This window comes from Triturus cristatus, chromosome 6, assembly GCF_964204655.1.
Source record: "Triturus cristatus chromosome 6, aTriCri1.1, whole genome shotgun sequence".
Classification (NCBI taxonomy): Eukaryota; Metazoa; Chordata; class Amphibia; order Caudata; family Salamandridae; genus Triturus; species Triturus cristatus.
Window position 1 is genome coordinate 1,691,097,101 of NC_140589.1, and position 23,011 is coordinate 1,691,120,111.

At 38.1% G+C, this 23,011-nt stretch overlaps 1 protein-coding gene across 1 annotated transcript; it reads left to right on the forward strand.

The window, feature by feature from the left end:
- The first annotated feature begins 655 nt into the window (after positions 1 to 655).
- Positions 656 to 16,442, forward strand: LOC146821845 (uncharacterized). The gene is made up of 3 exons (XM_085609921.1): positions 656 to 765; positions 5,145 to 8,309; positions 16,238 to 16,442. The coding sequence occupies exons 2-3, from the start codon at positions 5,188 to 5,190 to the stop codon at positions 16,440 to 16,442; spliced, it is 3,327 nt and encodes a 1,108-aa protein (XP_085466047.1). The 5' UTR covers positions 656 to 765; positions 5,145 to 5,187.
- The last annotated feature ends 6,569 nt before the right edge of the window (positions 16,443 to 23,011 follow it).

Consider the following 23,011-nt stretch of genomic DNA (forward strand, 5'->3'; position numbering starts at 1 on the left):
CCACTTTAACCCTCTCTGACCAATCCATTTAATGTCTACATTTGGCAAAGCAAGGTCTCTCACCATATCTGTTTTCTCTGCAAACTTTTCACTCCAGAAGACATAGCTGTGCCCTACAATCCACACTGTGAACATCTTCAAAGGAGAACTGGATGCACTCAGGAGGTGTCTTTCAGTAGAATGGCAATATGAAAAGAAACACAGTTTGGAAATGGAGGCATACATATTTTTTACAAAACAAAAAGAACTGATTGGCTGTTTCATACCATTCTAGAAAAAAAACTAGGCTGTATGTGAAAATTAATAGAAGCATGTTTTGTATTGGTACAAAAAAATGTGTAACCAAAGAACAGTACTATGGATTTGCAGTTAGGTTTGAAAAGTCAAGCACTCTTGCTCTGTGGAATTGAAACATTGTGTGTCGAACTTCTGACCTAACTGCACACAGCAGTGTTCCATGAGCTGTTGCTATGGTAGCAGGCAGAAGTCAAGTTGGGGGAAGGGTACTAGGCAGAAGTCAAGTTGGGGGCAGGGTACTTTTGGAAAAGGGTTGGTTTTCAACCAATAGAAATGTGTCATTACATTTGAAAAAAAGGGGGAAGCACTGAGATTTGAAACTTACATGTATATGTGTGGAAAAATAGAGGGAAAGTTTGCCATTATCTGGTTCTGCTGAGAGGAGAGAGGTGTACAGAACAGAGATCCTGGCTCTGATAATCTGCTGTTTGAGTGACACATTTCTTTCACAACTAACTAATTTTAAAGGTGAGTTTACAGTTTGAGAGGGGATGTATGTGGTAACTTAAGAAATGAATAATAGAAATGGGAATTGTTTTTGTTGTAGTTACACATGGTGGATTCATAATGTGTCAGTCTGTAAAAGAGATTTTCACTTGGCCCGAAAAAAAAAGAGCAGTAAGTGTGCTTTCAAATTGGCAAAGAAATTTCGTTTTGGCACTAATGTGAAAACATGACTGTGTGTGCATAGAAGAATTATAGGCAGAAATGTATTGCGTCTTGCTCTGGTGATTTCACAGTTGCAGTAGATGGAAAAGAGGAGCGAATTTTTGGGGGAAGAAGCAGAGGTTTAGCACACACCCATGTGCTTGCCATGTATAGTCATGCACAGTAATTAGAAGCGAGTGGGGTTTTCAGGTTTAAGTCTGTAATGCAAATACATTCAGCATCACTAAGGCTGGTTGCCCCTGCTGGAGTGTAGGCAGTCACAGAGAATGCACACGGTGGTGGTCTGAAAAAAAAACAGCTTGGACATGTGCATTTAAATAAATTTAAAAAAAAAGGTTTCAGAATGTGTCAGTCTGTAAAAGTGATTTCAAAGTGTAAAAAGAGATTTTCACTTGGCCCGAAAAAAAAAGAGCAGTAAGTGTGCTTTCAAATTGGCAAAGAAATTTCGTTTTGGCACTAATGTGAAAACATGACTCTGTGTGCATAGAAGAATTATAGGCAGAAATGTATTGCGTCTTGCTCTGGTGATTTCACAGTTGCAGTAGATGGAAAAGAGGAGCGAATTTTTGGGGGAAGAAGCAGAGGTTTAGCACACACCCATGTGCTTGCCATGTATAGTCATGCACAGTAATTAGAAGCGAGTGGGGTTTTCAGGTTTAAGTCTGTAATGCAAATACATTCAGCATCACTAAGGCTGGTTGCCCCTGCTGGAGTGTAGGCAGTCACAGAGAATACACACGGTGGTGGTCTGAAAAAAAAACAGCTTGGACATGTGCATTTAAATAAATTTAAAAAAAAAGGTTTCAGAATGTGTCAGTCTGTAAAAGTGATTTCAAAGTGTAAAAAGAGATTTTCACTTGGCCCGAAAAAAAAAGAGCAGTAAGTGTGCTTTCAAATTGGCAAAGAAATTTCGTTTTGGCACTAATGTGAAAACATGACTCTGTGTGCATAGAAGAATTATAGGCAGAAATGTATTGCGTCTTGCTCTGGTGATTTCACAGTTGCAGTAGATGGAAAAGTGGAGCGAATTTTTGGGGGAAGAAGCAGAGGTTTAGCACACACCCATGTGCTTGCCATGTATAGTCATGCACAGTAATTAGAAGCGAGTGGGGTTTTCAGGTTTAAGTCTGTAATGCAAATACATTCAGCATCACTAAGGCTGGTTGCCCCTGCTGGAGTGTAGGCAGTCACAGAGAATACACACGGTGGTGGTCTGAAAAAAAAACAGCTTGGACATGTGCATTTAAATAAATTTAAAAAAAAGGTTTCAGAATGTGTCAGTCTGTAAAAGTGATTTCAAAGTGTAAAAAGAGATTTTCACTTGGCCCGAAAAAAAAAGAGCAGTAAGTGTGCTTTCAAATTGGCAAAGAAATTTCGTTTTGGCACTAATGTGAAAACATGACTCTGTGTGCATAGAAGAATTATAGGCAGAAATGTATTGCGTCTTGCTCTGGTGATTTCACAGTTGCAGTAGATGGAAAAGAGGAGCGAATTTTTGGGGGAAGAAGCAGAGGTTTAGCACACACCCATGTGCTTGCCATGTATAGTCATGCACAGTAATTAGAAGCGAGTGGGGTTTTCAGGTTTAAGTCTGTAATGCAAATACATTCAGCATCACTAAGGCTGGTTGCCCCTGCTGGAGTGTAGGCAGTCACAGAGAATACACACGGTGGTGGTCTGAAAAAAAAACAGCTTGGACATGTGCATTTAAATAAATTTAAAAAAAAGGTTTCAGAATGTGTCAGTCTGTAAAAGTGATTTCAAAGTGTAAAAAGAGATTTTCACTTGGCCCGAAAAAAAAAGAGCAGTAAGTGTGCTTTCAAATTGGCAAAGAAATTTCGTTTTGGCACTAATGTGAAAACATGACTCTGTGTGCATAGAAGAATTATAGGCAGAAATGTATTGCGTCTTGCTCTGGTGATTTCACAGTTGCAGTAGATGGAAAAGAGGAGCGAATTTTTGGGGGAAGAAGCAGAGGTTTAGCACACACCCATGTGCTTGCCATGTATAGTCATGCACAGTAATTAGAAGCGAGTGGGGTTTTCAGGTTTAAGTCTGTAATGCAAATACATTCAGCATCACTAAGGCTGGTTGCCCCTGCTGGAGTGTAGGCAGTCACAGAGAATACACACGGTGGTGGTCTGAAAAAAAAACAGCTTGGACATGTGCATTTAAATAAATTTAAAAAAAAAGGTTTCAGAATGTGTCAGTCTGTAAAAGTGATTTCAAATTGAAAAAAGAGATATACACTTGCCCCCGAAAAAAAAAGAGCAGTAAGTGTGCTTTCAAATTGGCAAAGAAATTTCGTTTTGGGACTAATGTGAAAACATGACTCTGTGTGCATAGAAGAATTATAGGCAGAAATGTATTGCGTCTTGCTCTGGTGATTTCACAGTTGCAGTAGATGGAAAAGAGGAGCGAATTTTTGGGGGAAGAAGCAGAGGTTTAGCACACACCCATGTGCTTGCCATGTATAGTCATGCACAGTAATTAGAAGCGAGTGGGGTTTTCAGGTTTAAGTCTGTAATGCAAATACATTCAGCATCACTAAGGCTGTTTGCCCCTGCTGGAGTGTAGGCAGTCACAGAGAATGCACACGGTGGTGGTCTGAAAAAAAAACTGCTTGGACATGTGCATTTAAATAAATTAAAAAAAAAGGTTTCAGAATGTGTCAGTCTGTAAAAGTGATTTCAAAGTGTAAAAAGAGATTTTCACTTGGCCCCGAAAAAAAAAGAGCAGTAAGTGTGCTTTCAAATTGGCAAAGAAATTTCGTTTTGGCACTAATGTGAAAACATGACTCTGTGTGCATAGAAGAATTATAGGCAGAAATGTATTGCGTCTTGCTCTGGTGATTTCACAGTTGCAGTAGATGGAAAAGAGGAGCGAATTTTTGGGGGAAGAAGCAGAGGTTTAGCACACACCCATGTGCTTGCCATGTATAGTCATGCACAGTAATTAGAAGCGAGTGGGGTTTTCAGGTTTAAGTCTGTAATGCAAATACATTCAGCATCACTAAGGCTGGTTGCCCCTGCTGGAGTGTAGGCAGTCACAGAGAATGCACACGGTGGTGGTCTGAAAAAAAAACTGCTTGGACATGTGCATTTAAATAAATTAAAAAAAAAGGTTTCAGAATGTGTCAGTCTGTAAAAGTGATTTCAAATTGAAAAAAGAGATATACACTTGCCCCCGAAAAAAAAAGAGCAGTAAGTGTGCTTTCAAATTGGCAAAGAAATTTCGTTTTGGCACTAATGTGAAAACATGACTCTGTGTGCATAGAAGAATTATAGGCAGAAATGTATTGCGTCTTGCTCTGGTGATTTCACAGTTGCAGTAGATGGAAAAGAGGAGCGAATTTTTGGGGGAAGAAGCAGAGGTTTAGCACACACCCATGTGCTTGCCATGTATAGTCATGCACAGTAATTAGAAGCGAGTGGGGTTTTCAGGTTTAAGTCTGTAATGCAAATACATTCAGCATCACTAAGGCTGGTTGCCCCTGCTGGAGTGTAGGCAGTCACAGAGAATACACACGGTGGTGGTCTGAAAAAAAAACAGCTTGGACATGTGCATTTAAATAAATTTTAAAAAAAAGGTTTCAGAATGTGTCAGTCTGTAAAAGTGATTTCAAAGTGTAAAAAGAGATTTTCACTTGGCCCGAAAAAAAAAGAGCAGTAAGTGTGCTTTCAAATTGGCAAAGAAATTTCGTTTTGGCACTAATGTGAAAACATGACTCTGTGTGCATAGAAGAATTATAGGCAGAAATGTATTGCGTCTTGCTCTGGTGATTTCACAGTTGCAGTAGATGGAAAAGAGGAGCGAATTTTTGGGGGAAGAAGCAGAGGTTTAGCACACACCCATGTGCTTGCCATGTATAGTCATGCACAGTAATTAGAAGCGAGTGGGGTTTTCAGGTTTAAGTCTGTAATGCAAATACATTCAGCATCACTAAGGCTGGTTGCCCCTGCTGGAGTGTAGGCAGTCACAGAGAATACACACGGTGGTGGTCTGAAAAAAAAACAGCTTGGTTTCATAATGTGACAGTTTGTTATACAGATTTTCACTTGCCCAAAAAAAAAGAGGAGTTTGTGTGCATTCAAATTGGCAAAGAAATTTCGTTTTGTGACTATTGTGAAAAGAAATGTAGTAATATATTTAAATTCAATAAAGAATTTTTTTTTTAGTTTTTTTGCAGGTATTGCTGAAGAACAGTGAACAAAATTTAAGATGCCTACAAAATCTCGAGTTCAAAAAACGCTAAAAAAAAAACTATATTTGAGGACAACTGGAGGACCAAAGTTAGTAGAAGATGCTGATGTTGGGAAAAAGAAAAAATCTTCTGGTAAGCAAAAAAGACAATTCCTAAACAAAATATTGAAAACAAACAAAAATGTACAAAATGTCTGTTCTCGGAAAAATGTAACAAAACCTACAGAACAGCAAAAAATTGAGGATTTAGTTAATGCAAATATACCTTCTGCAATTGAAAAGTTTAACATAAACAGAAAAACAGCATTTAAAGAGATACGTAGAAAAATGTTTCAGAGAAGAGTTATGTCCAATTTGATAAAGGATATAAAGAAATATAAGCAAAAGGCTAAATATTATAAGAGAAAAAAAGAAATTGAAGCCATTGCAGCAAAGGCATTAGAATTAAAAAGGAAACTATTCATATTAATTTTGAATAGGATGCGTACATTAGATAAAATGGTTAATGTACTGAAATCACAAAGCAAAAGCAAAAGAGTAGTGAACAGAACAAATTTTTGTAAAGTGTTTTTAGGAAAGTGGATGCATAGCTCAAGTAGTGAACCTTTTTTTAATGAAGAGAGCTATTTTCAAAGTAATAGTTTGCTGCATGCAGTTGACACCAGAGGTCGTTCATACGAAGTAAAAAATGGTTGCATAATGGAGAAGGAGATAATGGTTCCAAGAGATGAGGTACAAGTGATGGCAGATGAGGCAATGGGGAGACGTCCTAAAGCCCCAGTGTACACTTGGAATTGTAGTAGTATTTGCACTGTGCGTCAGGAATCTATTGACAGATTTCGAGAGTTTCTAAGAGAATATAGTAAAAAAAGTGTAAAACAAAAGATTAAGGTGCTTCAAAGTCTGGATCCATGCAGAGTGAGAGAGAATACTGGTTTGCAGGGTCATTCTCTTGCTTGTCTATCTAGAAAAGTGTGCAATAGTGTTTTCCATCATTTTAGGATGCTGGCTGTTCATCATACTGAAATGAGAAAGTTTGTGAGACGGTTGTATTTTGCCAAAAGTCCAGCAATAAAGTTAAATGAATTGAATAGGGCTCTGTTCCGAGGAACGGTATCAGATGTAGAGAAGGTTGTTGATGAAATTCAGTTTTGTTACTTTGGTCCTGAACAAAACAGTGCAGAGAAGGACACAGTAAATGAGGCAGAAGTGGAAGAGAATGTAGAACCTTGTGTAAGTAAGACATTTAATGATCACATAACAAAATTTGCAATAGTCTCTAATGAAAGACCAAATGTTACTTGTATTTGTTGCCGCAGAACTCATTATAGAAAACAAACTAGGAATGTTGATCTCTACAGAAAGAGTGAAAATGAAGATAATTATAAGTGGATGGATTTTGCAACATATATATTTCTTGAAAATTGTTTTGAATTGGGTGAAGATCAGCGTATTTGTAAATACTGCTACAACAAGTTAGAGGAAAATAGAATGCCGACCAGAGCTGTACATAATAATTTAGAATTGGATGCTATTCCTGCTGAACTTTCTGAATTAAATACATATGAGTCTATACTCATTCAATGTGTTCATCCGTTCCAGACCATAGTACGTATGGAGCCCAAAACTGGTAAATTACCTCCTTCAGATTTAGTGAGAGGTTTAAAAGGTAGAGTGGTGTATTTGCCCTTGGATTTGAAAAAAAATATGGAAACTATTGATGCGGATACTTTGGAAACTGAACCATTAATTATTCTGGTTAATGGTGTACCTACAAAGAATAAGAAGATTTGGCAGGAGCTGGTAGATGTGCGGAAAGTACAAAGAGCAAATTTGTATTTGAAAAAAAATAACAAATGGTATGAATCAATTTATATAGTAGAAGAAGAAGAAGAAGAAGATTTACAAGGAGATACAGAAACACCAAGTGGACAAATTGAAAAAGTGGACAAGTCAAAGGAAGAAGAAATTTATGAACATTTTAGCATACATCCTCTCCATTCGAAAGAAGTTATGGGAGACAATATTGATCTCTTTCAGATGAAGAAAGCAAAAGGAAATCCCGTGAGTGTATGGGAGGAGAGCTTGGAAGCTCGATGTTTTCCCCAGCTGTTTCCTAAAGGAAAAGGAGGACGATACGATGAACGTCCGGAACAGATTCCAGCTTCTGAGTATCGGACTACAAGACTATATGCTGAAGATCCCAGATTTCGACAAAGTATCCCTTATTTGTTCCATCTTTTATTTGAAAGCGACTTGTCTGCACTGTCTTATGCAGTAAATCACATTTTAAAAAGTGGAGTACATTTACAAAATGTGTCTGCTAAGGATTTTATGGAGAAAGTGCAGCACCGAGATGATCATTTGGAAACACAACTGATCAATCTGATGGCTTGTCAGCGTGGGACAAATGAATATTGGTACCGACGCCATGGTGAACTAAAATGCATGTTACGCAATTTAGGAACACCAACATGGTTCCTTACCCTAAGCTGCGCCGAGTACGCTTGGGATGATTTACTGGATTTTCTACGAGAGGCCAATTCAAACATTGAAAACATCGAATACAAGACAGCAGGAGAACTGTGCTCATTGGATCCGGTTAATGTTTGCAGATATTTCAATCATAGATTTGAGGCTATGATGTCCTTCATCTGCAATAAAAAAAATCCACCCCTTGGAGAAGTAGTGGATTTCTTTTGGAGAAAAGAGTACCAGGCAAGAGGTGCTCCTCATATTCATATGCTGCTGTGGATCAAGGATGCCCCAAAGTTTGGAACAGATACTGATGAAGCAGTGTTATCTTACATTGAAGAATATGCAACATGTGCTATACCTAAAAGCACAGAAGAGTACAAGTTAAAGGAGCAAGTTCTACGTTTCCAAAGTCATCGGTGTGGAAAATACTGTCGACGGAAATACAAGAGCAAAGAAAAATACTACACTAAATGTCGATTTGGATTTCCTAGACCTGTTCTTACAAATGGAAGAGTCAACAGTTTTATGTCAGCTGTGAGACATACTATCACAAGAAAATCACCTAAGAATACCTACAACCTTAAAAGAAAAGAAGAATCAAAAAATATAAATGACTACAACCCAGTCATTTTATCCATGTGGAACGCTAACATGGATATACAGTATGTTGCTGACAATTCCATTGCTGTTGCTCGATATGTAACGTCTTACATTACGAAATCAGAAAAAACAGAATTGAAGGAAATGTGGGAAGAGATTTCTCACGAGAAGACTGTCAGTAAGAAGCTGTACAGTTTCAGTTTGAAGATGTTATCGCATCGAGAAATTGGATCCTACGAATGTTCAGATAGATTATCTTCTGCAAGTCTCTACTCGAAGTCAAGAAGAATAATTTGGGCAAGTTTAGGCCTTGCAGCAATGAGAAATCGGGTACTGAAATCTGTTGGAGAAATTGAATATTTGGCACAGTTCGAACCTGAAAGTACAGATATATTGAAAACAAACATGTTGGACACATATTATCCCAAGAGAAGTCATCATCTGGAGAACATGTGTCTCTATGAAGTGCTGCAGAACTACATTTATTCACGGAAAGCTGCAGAAGACATCAATAATGGAAAATATAAAGTCGTTGGTGAAGAAGGATGTTTGGTGAAGCAAACCAAAGGAAGTTTGATAAATCACCGGAAGCTGAGTTGCGACACTACTGACAAGAAGGAATTTTACTACTTGGCTCTTTTACAGTTGTTTAAACCATGGCGTACAGAGGATGAACTACTGGGAGAATTTCAAAGCTATGAAGATTCTTTTAATGCTTGCAAAGACAGCATACAATGCAGTACATTCTCAACTTATCTGCAAATGTTAAATGAAGAAATTGAACAGGAAACTACAATTGCAGCAGAAATTGCTAGAGACAGTTCTCAGGACAGCCAAAGTTCAGGAACATACAGTCAAGATCCCCTAGGACAACCAATCGTTGAAAATGAAGCATCAATAGCCATGAATGAAGTGGAAACGGCTATGAATCAAGCTCAAGAAGAATTTATAGACTTAGAAAATTTGGAAAGACAACTGAATCAAGAGCAGCAACAAATTTATGAAGAGATCAAAAACAAAATTGAACACGGATTTCTACATGAAAAAAAAGAGTGCTCATGCACATCATTTCATCCAATCAGGATGTATGTAAGCGGACAAGCTGGCACTGGAAAAAGTTTCCTAATTAAAGTCATCAGAAGCTACCTAAAGCAAAAAACAGATTCTACTTTGTCTTGTGTGGTTACTGCTCCAACTGGGTTAGCAGCATATAACATAAAAGGAATCACCTTACATCGTTTGCTAATGTTACCAGTGGAGCATGAGAACAAAATACAATTCAACAAGCTAACTGGAGAAGCATGCTTGGAAGTTTCAAGAGTATTGAAGAAGATGCAAGTTCTCATTATTGATGAGGTGAGCATGGTATCAAACTTAATGCTTGCCTTTGTGCATTTAAGAATGCAGCAAATTTTGAAGACAGACTATGACGTGTTATTTGGTGGAAAACACGTCATCGTTTTTGGGGATCTTTTGCAACTTACTCCGGTTAAAGGACAACCAGTGTTTAATACTGTGACACATGAAGACACGAAGAAGTCATTGGGAAGCATCGGTAATACAAATATTTGGTCCTTCTTTGAGTACAAGGAACTTACAACTAATATGAGGCAAGCAAACGATGAAGAATATGGAAGTATTCTGAAAGATATCAGGATTGGACTACTCACAGAAGCTGGCAAAAAAGCATTACAGACTCGGCTGCTACATAATTTATTTCCAAAGGAAGAAATAGTTGCAGAGAAGATATACAAGAACATTGCAGAAAACAAAAGTGTCATCTGCTTAATGCCAACTCTACGTGAATGCTCAATATTCAATGAGGAGCTTTTGAAATTGGAAAAGGAAGAGATCATGAAATTGGAAGCAGTGGACAAAATTGAGGATGGAAGAATTACTGTCACAGTAACAGGCAAACTGAAAAATAAATTGGACTCACTAGAGAAGAACATCTCCAAAACAGCAGGATTAGAAAAAAATCTATATGTTTGCATGAACTGTAGAGTGTTTTTAAGGAGAAATTTGGATGTTGAAAAAGGCTTAGTAAATGGAGCGATGGGAAGAGTTGTGGGTTTTATTAATTATCAGAAAAAAGATGGAATTGAATGGTTAAAAATAAAATTTGATCAGATAGAGGAAGTTAAAGACATTTGTCGTTGTTCAGTTCGTTTCATGCTTGTGAAAGACTTATATGTACGTAGGAAGCAGTTTCCGTTTTCTCTAGCATATGCTGTAACTATTCACAAGTCTCAAGGATTGACTGTAGATTGTGCATTTGTGAACATTGGATCTAGTGTGTTCAAAGAAGGTATGGCATATGTTGCTTTGTCACGAGTCAAAACATTATCAGGTTTATTCATGATAGACTTCGATGACTCAAAAGTTAGTGCTGATACAAACTGTGTAAAGGAGTATAATAGATTAAGAAGAAGCTATGCTCCTCATTTAGGTCAGTATCCTGTGTTGGAGAAACGTGTAGTTTCTCGTAAAAGGAGAAATGAGAATATCTGTAATGAAGATGTAGAGAAGAGGAAAAAAAAGAGGAGTGATGTAATTGCAAGCAAAAAGAATAAGGAAAATGAAGAACAGGTTGTAGGATGTCATTTTGAAAATAGCTCTGGTGTCAACTGCTACGCAAATGTAGTGCTGAATGTTGCTTTTTATCTGGAAAGTTTGCAAGAGCAGATAATAATAAATCAGGGAAAAAGATTCTGTTCAGAGCTCAGTCTCCTTTTTCAAAAGCTGAGTAAAGATAAAACTCAAATAGAAAGTGCTACTGATATTAGAAAACTTTTAGATGTATGTTCAGGACGAACACAGTTTTCTCAAAATGAACAGCAAGATGCTCACGAATTTTTGATGTATTTTCTTCAGGTAGTGGAAGAAGAAGGAGTTCCCATTGACATTTTTTTTGGTCTCTCTTATAAATGGGAACATAGTTGTGATAATTGTTATAATATAAGTGGTTCTATTGTTGATAATGAAAGGTTTATTTATTTGACATTGCCAGAGAGTAAAACAGTCACTTTTGCAAACTTAGTTAAAGATGCTAATCATAGCATGAAATGTGGTGAGTGTAATTCTGACATGTTATCAACATTAATTTTAAGGGAATACGGACAGTATGTAATTTTAATGATGCAACGATGTAGAGCTGATGGATCAAAATTGGATACTTTAATAAAGAAGTTTACAGGACAGCAATTATCAATTTCAGGAAAAACTTTTGTAACTGTTGCAATAATTTTCCATGATGGACCTACTGTTACTTCTGGACATTACACAGTTTATCTAAAATGTGAAAAAGGATGGACACTGTGTAATGATTCCCAATTGATTTTCAAACAACGTTTGCCTTTTGATTTAGCAAATTCCTATCTAATCTTCCTGAAACCTAAATTTTAGAGAGACTTGGCAAGATCTGGACAAAATAATTTTACCATTTTACAGGATTACCATTGCAATTTTGTAGAAAAAAGATTTTTAAAATTATCATTTGGCCTAAAGGAAAGATAACCAATTGTAATGTGGACTTTTTAAATTTTTAATGCAATTTTGAAAAACCAATAATTTAGAGATTATCGGTAACTTCTGCACATTTTAAATTTTGGAATGTTATTGGACTGCCACTGGAAATTTTTTCAAAAATAATTTCAAAAATTACTATTTGGCCATGTGGAAAAGTAAGCAATTCTATTGTGGACTAAATAAATTATTCGAAAAATTTTCGTGAACCAAAATGTTACAGAGAATCGGTGAGATCTGGACAGATTAAACTTTAGAATTTTAATGGTTTTCCCTTGGAAATTTATTCCAGGGAAAGAATAAAAAATACTATTTGGCCTAAAGGAAATAAAATCAGATGTATTTTGGAGTTATTTGAGATATATTATTGTGAATGTACTTCTGAAACAAAAATATCAGACGGTATTTTAAAGAAAAAAGTATTGTTTTTAGATGACATTTTTTAAGAATAATATGCATTTCTGTAATGATAAGTTTAAGTGAGAAGAGATTCTGGGCTTTTTTAATACAATCTTTGAGATTGTTATTTTTTTTTGCCCGCTGTAAAATGATGAATGCAATTGCTTTCACAATTTATAGTGAAATGCAATATATTCTGAAAACAGCAAAAATAAGGCAAAAATATTTTTGGGGAAAAAATGTAAATATGTGTACTGTATTATAAAATGTTTTAAAAATATTAATACTTTTTTCTTTTTTTTCAGATCGATATAGAAAATTTTCGTAAACTACAACCATTTTAAAAACTATTTTTTAAAAAAACAAATGAATAAATATTTTTTTCAGTGAGTATGGTAAGTCAATAGTAATAATTGTAGTCTTTCAAGGACCTTGTAATGTGAAAAATGATTTTTAGTGTTTTTTTTAAAAAATAAAAAAAAAGGTACGCTTACCGTACGCGTACGGTAAAAAAAAAAAGTTTTTTAAAAAAAATGTAAAAAAAAGATGAAAGATAAGGTTGGCTCTTAAAAGAACCGTTGTGTTCATGCAGGGACAGAGGAAAGGAACCATGGGAAAATCATTCAAAGCTACAAATGTGCTGATCTATTTTGTTATTCACTAGGGAAACACTGGTCTCCCTATAACAAATTAGAGCTTTACAAAATGTGCAATGAATATCAACCTTCCGAAATCGAGGGTTCATTTCCAGAGGGCCAGCAAAAGGAGATTCTCCCCCCACAGATGAAGGGCTCACCTGAGCTGCAGAAGAAGGAGTAAGCTCTGCAGGTGATGGTCCAGGCTGAGCTGCTGTGGATGTACTGGCTCGTCTTTCTGAAGAGTTACCTCCAAAAAGTTGAGCATGTGTCCTTTTGTGTACATCCTTGAGGTGCCTCATCATGGTGTGATTCCCAAAGGAATACTTCCTGTCAGGATTACCTCTAGAAAGTACACGCTGACACAGCTTGCAAGTAACTAAGGGTGCATTCACCTTTTGCTGGCCTTCTGGAAAAGTAAAATAATCCCAAACATAAGAAGGTTTTACTTTCCTCGCTCTCTGCCTCAAGACAGTGCTGCTGGTGCTAGCCTCACTCTCAGAAGAGCTCTGCTGTTCTGCCATCGTATCCCAAAGACAAACCAGCTCCTTCTCCCAAGGGATCACAAGCAGAAATGAGGGGAATGGGTGTGGTGTAGGAGAGTTCTAGAACTGAAAGTAGTTTCAACCAATCAAAAGTTGTGTTTCAAGATCACATGACCTACCGTACGCTTACGGTACGCTTACGGTGCGCTTACGGCAAAAAGTACGCGTGCGCGTAAAAAAGACACGCGCTTGCGCACATGCGCATAACAGTCATTTCCCGGCACTTCCGCGTAACGTGCGCGTGTTGCGTAAGCGCGCACGCGTCCCACGCGCAGTACGCGCGGCTACGCAAAGTGCGTAACTATACGCAAGCAGCGTAGATAGATTACGGACGTTGCGTAAACCGTACGCTTACCGTGAGCTTACGGTACGCGTACTATAAAAAAAAAAAAAAAAAAATCTGGAAATAAATTTTACATGTTTATTTTAAAAAATATATATAAAAAAAATATTTAAGGATTTTAAAAATTAAAGCATAGTCTTTATAAAAGATAAGAAAATTAAAATAAAAATATGTTTGAAAAAAATGAAGAATATAAAAAAAAAATAGCATTTAAAAAACCTTGCAAATTCACTGAAAAAACCATGGGTTTCACACACGTTATAGTTAGGAATTAGCATTTAAAAAACCTTGCAAATTCAATGAAAAAACCATGGGTTTCACACACGTTATAGTTAGGAATTAGCATTTAAAAAACCTTAGAAATTCACTGAAAAAACCATAGGTTTCACACACGTTATAGTTAGGAATTAGCATTTAAAAAACCTTAGAAATTCAGTGAAAAAACCATAGGTTTCACACATGTTATAGTTAGCTGGACATTTTACTCGTAAAAAACCAATGAAATTGCCCCGTTATAGTTAGTTCAGCTAACTATAACTCGCGCGCCCGCAATGCACTGCTGATGACGTCACATATTACATCACTCATGACATGGTCAGTGACATCACTCATGACATCACTGATGACATCTCAAATGACATCACTGATGACATCACTGATGACATCATCTAGTGAATGTGTGTTATTCTGAAAATTAAATATGTTTTATATATGTATATCTCATGGTCGATGGAAGAATAAATGGGTATATAAGTGTCTAAATGGATGATTTGTTTTTGAAAAATTGATTGTGTAACTGACTGATTAAGTGTATCATAGTGAATACATGGCTTAGTGAATAATGTTTAAATATGTAAATATCTGTATCAGTCTCTCACTTTGTGTATAAGTGGCTGCATGGGTTGGTGAGTAGCTACATGGGTGCCTATTTAGGTTATTAGTTGTTTTTTTGAGTATCAGTCTGAGTGTCTGCATGGTTCGGTGGGGGGTATTACGTAGTGCATCGGTGCATGAATGAGTGACTCACTGTTTGTATGTGTTGAACACAGCATGTGTGCAGGACTGTATGGGTGGATGAGTGTGTGTATGGGTGTGTTAGTGAGTGAATGACTGTCTCAATAGTGTCTTCAGGAGTAACTACATACGTTTTAAACTAGTATATGTGACTATTGGTGTATATATGTGAGTATATGTGAAAGTGAGAGATTGAAAGAGTTCCTGTATGAATAAGTATGTGTTTCTATAAGTGATTGTTTAAAAGACTAAGTATGTGTAAGTTTCCGTAGAAGTAAGTGTGGTGGTGTGTGTATAACTGTATATGCAAGTAAATGTATGTTTGATTCTTTATTAGCATGAGTGACTATGTGTGTGAGTAACTCTATGGATGAGTGGCATTGTGTAACAGGATGTATAGATGTATGAGTACATATGATGAGTGAGTACATGTATGAGTGACTGTATAGGACTGTTGGTGAATGAGTGGATGTGTATGTGGATCTTAGAATTACTGAAGAGGTTGTTGTAACTGGTATTGGTATGTCCATTGTTTTGAAATTTTTAGTCTCTATTTTTGAATGTGTGTATCAAAGCTTATATTAAGGTGAGAGGAGGTCTGCCACTCTATCACAAGGATGATGTCATCAGTGATGTCATCAGTGATGTCATTTGAGATGTCATCAGTGATGTCATGAGTGATGTCACTGACCATGTCATGAGTGATGTAATATGTGACGTCATCAGCAGTGCATTGCGGGCGCGCGAGTTATAGTTAGCTGAACTAACTATAACGGGGCAATTTCATTGGTTTTTTACGAGTAAAATGTCCAGCTAACTATAACATGTGTGAAACCTATGGTTTTTTCACTGAATTTCTAAGGTTTTTTAAATGCTAATTCCTAACTATAACGTGTGTGAAACCTATGGTTTTTTCAGTGAATTTCTAAGGTTTTTTAAATGCTAATTCCTAACTATAACGTGTGTGAAACCCATGGTTTTTTCATTGAATATATATATATATATATATATATATATATATATATATATATATATATATATATATATATTATATATATGCATCACAAAAAAGAGGTCCCAACATGGAGAGCCACATACAGGTGTGTGAATCTTTAATCGGATGGGCAGCTAAGTACAGTCATCGTGCCATCAAGTCCTGACGCGTTTCGGGCATCGCGCCCTTGGTCACAGGTGCTGGCTGTATGAACGAAGGCATGGCTTTGTGGGCTTCAGTGATTGCTGTACTGAGCTGCCCATCCGATTAAAGATGCACACACCTGTATGTGGCTCTCCATGTTGGGGCCTCTTTTTTGTGATGCAAATGAAATGCGGCCCTCCCAGGTCGCGGAGAAGCCCTCCCACGGATGAGCGGGACCTCTGAAGTCATTCATACTTTGGATAGGAACGATGTGTGTTCGGCTGGGATATACCAGTCTTGCGGCATTCATACAAGCCACACAGCCCCACTTGGGAGATTATTTGTATTTGAGACTTTGGCAGCCGTACTTACCAGTGATTATCATTTGAAGGAACTCCATTCACCAGCATGCACTTGCGGACACGCCCAGTGGGCGGAACTTCACTGCTGATGAAAAAGAGCGGCGGGATTCTGCCTTCGTTCATACAGCCAGCACCTGTGACCAAGGGCGCGATGCCCGAAATGCGTCAGGACTTGATGGCACGATGACTTTGTGGGCTTCAGTGATTGCTGTACTGAGCTGCCCATCCGATTAAAGATTCACACACCTGTATGTGGCTCTCCATGTTGGGACCTCTTTTTTGTGATGCAAATGAAATGCGGCCCTCCCAGGTCGCGGAGAAGCCCTCCCGCGGATGAGCGGGTCCTCTGAAGTCATTCATACTTTGGATAGGAACGATGTGTGTTCGGCTGGGATATACCAGTCCTGCGGCATTCATACAAGCCACACAGCCCCACTTGGGAGATTATTTGTATTTGAGACTTAGGCAGCCGTACTTACCAGTGATTATCATTTGAAGGAACTCCATTCACCAGCATGCACTTGCGGACACGCCCAGTGGGCGGAACTTCACTGCTGATGAAAAAGAGCGGCGGGATTCTGCCTTCGTTCATACAGCCAGCACCTGTGACCAAGGGCGCGATGCCCGAAACGCGTCAGGACTTGATGGCACGATGACTTTGTGGGCTTCAGTGATTGCTGTACTGAGCTGCCCATCCGATTAAAGATTCACACACCTGTATGTGGCTCTCCATGTTGGGACCTCTTTTTTGTGATATATATATATATATATATATATATATATATATATATATATATATATATATATATATATATATATATATATATATATATATATATATATATATATATATATATATATATATTACCTACTGGCGGTCGCCAGTAGGTAGTTATAGTTAGGACCACGTTTCCATAGGAAAACCTCAACATTCTATTTTGAATAACTTTGGCGCCGGTCGACGAATCCTCGCGAATTTCTCAAAATAGGTGGGGCGCTACGCTCCGCTCCTACCCTGAAAGTCTCGGGGGGATTCGTCAAGCGGGGGCTGAGATAAAAGGGGGGTCCCAAAACGCGTTTTTCCCATGCATTTTTCCATAGGACCTTTAGAACGAGCTACAGCCCGAACGGCTGAACAGAATTACTAGAAATTTGGCAGAGAGGTAGTCCCTAGGTCAAGGAAGTGCCTTTTGTAGGTTTGGTGTAAATCTGTTCAGTAGATTCTGAGAAAATAGCCTTTAAATCAATATATATATCTGAGCCCGCTTACGGTACGCTTACCGTACGCTTACGGTAAGCGTACGGTGGCGTGCGCGAGCGCGATTCTGATTGGCTCTTAGATCTTAGTAAACATTCGAATCGGCAGAAACCAGGAAGCGGCGTCCGCCATTTTGTCTACCGCACTGAGTGTTATGTATCAAACATGATGGCCAAAAACATGTTACGGGGATGTTTTGACAACTCCCTCTCACATAGTCATGTTGAGGGAGTCCCCAAACATCCCCCAAGAGCAAAAACGGCATTATTTTTTTTTCGGCAATTTCGCGGGGTACGCTTACCGTACGCTTACCGTAAGCGTACGGTAAAAAAATAAAAATAAAAAAAACACTATCCACACTTTCTCCACCCCTTGTGCAAATGGTGGCCGAAGACCACCATTTGTGCATGGCTTATCAAAGCACAGAAATTTCCCAAAAAATTTCAACAGATTACCTATCACAAGGAAGCGCATAATATGTCCTCCATGTGCGCACGGTGCGCGAAGCGCATCGTGCGTACATGGCCCATCTAGCGTAACGTGGGCACGGCACTAACTGCGTAAAGTGGGTGCGCGGTGCGCGAAGCGCACCGCGTGCTCACTGTGCGCGCACGGTGCGCGAAGCGCACCGTGCGCGCACGGAACGAACTGCGTTAAGTGGGCGCGCACGCCACGAATGGCGTAAAGTCACTTAGCATTTAAAAAACCGTACAAATTCACTGAAAAAACCATAGGTTTCACACACGTTATAGTTAGGAATTAGCATTTAAAAAACCTTGCAAATTCACTGAAAAAACCATAGGTTTCACACATGTTATAGTTAGCGGAAATTTTACTGATAAAAAACCAATGAAATTGCCCCGTTATAGTTAGTGCTGGCAACTATAACTCACGCGACCGCAATCTTCTGCTGATGACATATGTGTCTTTATGAAAAAAAAATATTTGTAATATATGTATAGCTAAAAATGTATGGAAGAAGACATGGGCAAATAAGTGTCTAAATACAGTATTAGCATCAGCAGAGGATTGCGGTCGCGTGAGTTATAGTTGCCAGCACTAACTATAACGGGGCAATTTCATTGGTTTTTTATCAGTAAAATTTCCGCTAACTATAACATGTGTGAAACCTATGGTTTTTTCAGTGAATTTGCAAGGTTTTTTAAATGCTAATTCCTAACTATAACGTGTGTGAAACCTATGGTTTTTTCAGTGAATTATATATATATATATGAAAGATCACCACTTGGCTCCCTTCGTCGGCCGGCAATGGCGCTGCACACCAGTGCGGGATCCTGACGGTCGAGCCAGACCGTTACAATATATCCACAACTCCCAAAAAGGAAAATCAGGATCGCACTCCGTAGTTCTGATGCAATGCTTTCATTTTAAATTCGCCCAAAAGCAGAAAAATTCACAAAAATCAAGATCCCCCACTTTGTTCCAATTAAAGTGAAATAAACCAATTATATTATCTAAATTCATTTGCACAAATTTAATATGGCACCTTCATGCGGATAATTTGCCCGCTAGCTCATTTTGGAGACTGTGTTATCAATTTTGAATTTTAACACGATCCCTATGCAATTATATTCAAAGTTGGTGCAGAAGTTAACCAATCACCTTCGCAGATTACTAACCTCTTCACAATATACATGTTTTTATGTGTTTTCATGTGAAATGAGACCCCTCCAGTGGGGTGTGAGCGCATAGTACTCGGACCAGGCTTAAAATTGATTATATTGTGTGATGCCACTTTGGCTAACCTGTTGTATTGCGCAAGAAAGAATTTAAGAATACGTAAACATACCAATTTTCACAAATTGGAATTAGAGCAAACATAAGAATACGAATCAGACCACCAATCCTCATGATCAGACCAATCCATTCATCAAGGATATGTCCCTCCAAACTTATGTCACGGCAACAGCAAAACAGCAACATCATTCAAAAAACAAAAATCAATCATGGTTCCAATCACAGGTGGCTGTACAGTTCCTCACTTTGATTCAGGCCATAAGGTGTTAATGTCCTCATTTTGATGATATAGCGGGATTCCTTCTGCCGTAAGATTCTCTCTCTATTGCCACCTCTGATGGACAATGGAATTGATTCAATGCCGTAGAATTTTAAAAGCTTCCAATTGTTTGTGTGAAACTGTCCCATATGTTTAGCAACAGCGTTCGTAGTGTCATTGTTCGTTACAGCCCGTGTGTGTTCCAAAATTCGTTTTTTTAATTCACAAGTAGTGCTGCCCACATATTTCAATTTACACGGGCACTCAATAACATAAATTGTGAATTGGCTTCTGCATGAAATGAGCTGTTTAATACGCCAGGTTTTCCCATTTGCTAGACTGAACTCCGTAGTGGGTTTAGCAATTTCACAAACTTTGCACTTCCGGCATTTGATAAACCCATTGATTTTCAACCAACTTGCATTCTTTTTGCCTTGGAAATGGCTGTTGATCAACCTGTCTTTGAGGTTCCGAGCTCTGCGATATGTAATTAAGGGATGATTGCCTATGATTTTGCTGACAGTTTCATCCATTTGTAGCAATTTCCAATTTTTTCTGATGATTTTACTTATTTTTTTAGCATCATTCGAAAAATCCATAATCATTCTTATGGGCTCAGCCTCAGGTTTGATCTCTTGTTTGGGCTTCAAGCATTCCTCTCTTGATTTCTCATTCGCCCGTTGCCAACACCTTTTGACCAATGCCTTATTGTATTTGCGCAGCTCAAATCTCCTTGCTGTCTGTAAACTCTGGTTAATCCACTCCTCTTGTTCCGTGCAGATCCGCCGGATCCTCAAGAATTCACCGTATGGTATACTCGCAATGAGTGATGGTTGGTGGAAGCTAGTTGCCAACAGTGTCGCATTTGTGGCTGTAGCTTTACGATGCAAAGTTGTCTTAATTTGACCATTCTTAATGTATATTTCCATGTCCAGAAATATCACTTTCTCTTTGCTTATATCACTAGTGAATTTCAATTTTGCCATACTTGAGTTCAAAATAAGGAAATATTTATCAAATTCCGCTTTGGTCCCGTCCCAGATTAAAAACAGGTCATCAATAAAGCGGTTCCACAGGACAATTTTGTTGACATATTGATCATGCTGAGGGTGCCAGGCTACTTCTTTCTCCCACCAACCCATCACTAGGCAAGCATAGTTAGGGCTGAAGGAAAAACCCATAGCCGTACCCATGTTCTGGCGGTAGATCTCCTCCCCAAATACAAATATATTTTTCGTGAGACACAATGATATCATTTGCAGCAGCATTTTGTTATGATCACTATAGTGAATGTTTCTTTCTTTTAGAAAAGATTCTACTGCTTTCATTCCTATCTCATTCTCAATGTTAGTGTACAGGGAGATGACATCCATGGTAATGAGGAGATAACTATCCTGCCAAGGGGTATCCTGTAAGTTTCTCAAAAAATTGGTGGTATCCTTTATATATGAACTCAAATTGCAAACAAAAGGTGCCAGAAAAAAGTTAATATAATTAGATATTGGTTCCAAAAGAGTTCCTTTGGTGGATAAAATAGGTCTCCCTGGTGGCCTCTTTGAATCCTTATGAAGTTTGGGAAGGAAATAAATAGTCGCAATTATAGGAAATTGTACTGTCAAATATTTCACCTCATTCTCATCCAACAATTTCTTCTGAGCCCATGTTGATAATTTTTGATCTACATGTCTTTTTATTTCATCTGTTGGGTTTGATTTCAATTTTTCATAGTACACTTCGTTCCTCAACTGGCGATGCGCTTCTGTGGCATAAGCACTGCGGTCCCAAATGACAATGTTGCCACCTTTATCCGCAATTTTTATTTCAATTTGATTATCCTCAGTTAAACTAGAAAGCGCTTTCCTTTCAGATTCAGATAAGTTGTCCTTATATTTAGAAAATTTCATTTTATGAATATCCTGCACCACTGCTTCCTGAAATAGATCCACTTTGTTTCCCAGTGTTAGTTGGGGATAGTATTTAGATTTAGGGTTTTTCATGCTCAAACCAGCACCCATCTGGGTGCAAGCCGCCTGTAGCGTAATGTTCTCATCTTCATTTTCCACATCCAGATTTAGCAGGGTTACATAACTTTCTGAATCCTTTGCCAATAAGTCCGAAACTGTAACGGCCTCAACGTGTTCCTTTTTATTCCATGTATCTTGATTCTCATGGAAAAGTTTTGCCAGTTTAATTTTTCTGACGTATTTATAAAAGTCAATTCTCAGTTGAGCAATGTCTGTTGGTTGGATGGGACAAAAATGTATACCTCTTTTTAGTAAAGACAACTCTGCTTCACTCATTTGTCTTTGCGATAGGTTGACAATTTGTAGTTCATCCATGGGGGTTATTGAGTTTAAAAGTTCTTCCTCTGTCGCATGCTTCTCGTCTGGGTTCCTGTTTTTTCTGGAAATTCGCTTGCTTCATTTGGTTCTTCTCTTTGGTTTCTGGGTTTCCAGTAGAGTCCTCTGCCTCTGCCCCTGTAACTCTGTTGACTTGTCCGGTTTTGCTCCCATTGCCTCTGTTGAAGAACGAGGCGCATGTCCCCTAAAAAAGACAATCTAGAGGGATCCGTTGCTTCCAACGATTCTACATCACTTGCCTCTGTTGATGTAAGAGAGGATAAACTGCTTGTTGCACCCATCGTTTCTGAAAAATGTTTTTGTTGTTTAAAAAAATCATATTTTCGGCCAAATGTAAAAATATGCCCATCTGTATAATCGTTTTTATCTCTAATGAATTTGGTTTGTTTCCTTTTCCTAATAATTTCTTCATGCTTCTCAATTTGGCTCTCCAGTTCCTCCTTGAATTTCATCATGTCGGGCGTGAGCTTTAATGTCTGTATTTCCTTTTCCATGTCTTGTAGTTCCTCCTTAATTTTAGTCAGACTAATTTCAAGGTGTTTGATTAGAATCTTCATTAGACCTAATGATGAATCCAGGATGAATTCGCCCCATTCATGCAATAATTCATTTGTTGCATCCTGATTACTTGGCATTAATAATATTCTTAGGCCACGAGGCACCCGCCGAACTTCCATATATTTTCTTCGCGAAATTAGTTCCCAAGATTTATTTATTTCCTTCCGACTTGTCTTTTCCCACATTCGTAGTTTACTTTTGGTATCCGTTTTGCCCGTTAGTTTTGTTTGGGCTTCAGGTATCAGTTCAATGTCTGTTTCAAACATCGTATTCATAAATTCATTCAGTTTAGCTTCTCGTTTTTCCATGGTTCCAGGAATGTCCCAGCCAATGAAATAATGAACTGCTGTGTTGTAGGGCTGAAAAATATTTAGTTTCAAGAAACGTGCCGAACTGTTTGCTTACACGTCTCAAACTAATGTTTCAAGCGGAGACCTTCTCCATTCATGCATGTACAGATTTACGGACAAGTATGCTGAATAAACAAAGTATCCAATTAGCCGCTCGTTTACATTGAAACCTGTAGTGCGGTTATTTGAAGATTGATACGTCTCAAACAGGACTTGTGGTAAAGCCAGCTTTTTCGCTTCATGCGTGCGTATTACTTCAA

Bases quoted from the DNA above. Each gene is read 5' to 3' on its own strand.
- LOC146821845 (XM_085609921.1), top strand. From the start codon at position 5,188: ATGCCTACAAAATCTCGAGTTCAAAAAACGCTAAAAAAAAAACTATAT. The intron at 8,310-16,237 runs GTATGTTGCTGA...TATCATTTGAAG, and splicing joins AACGCTAACATGGATATACA to GAACTCCATTCACCAGCATG.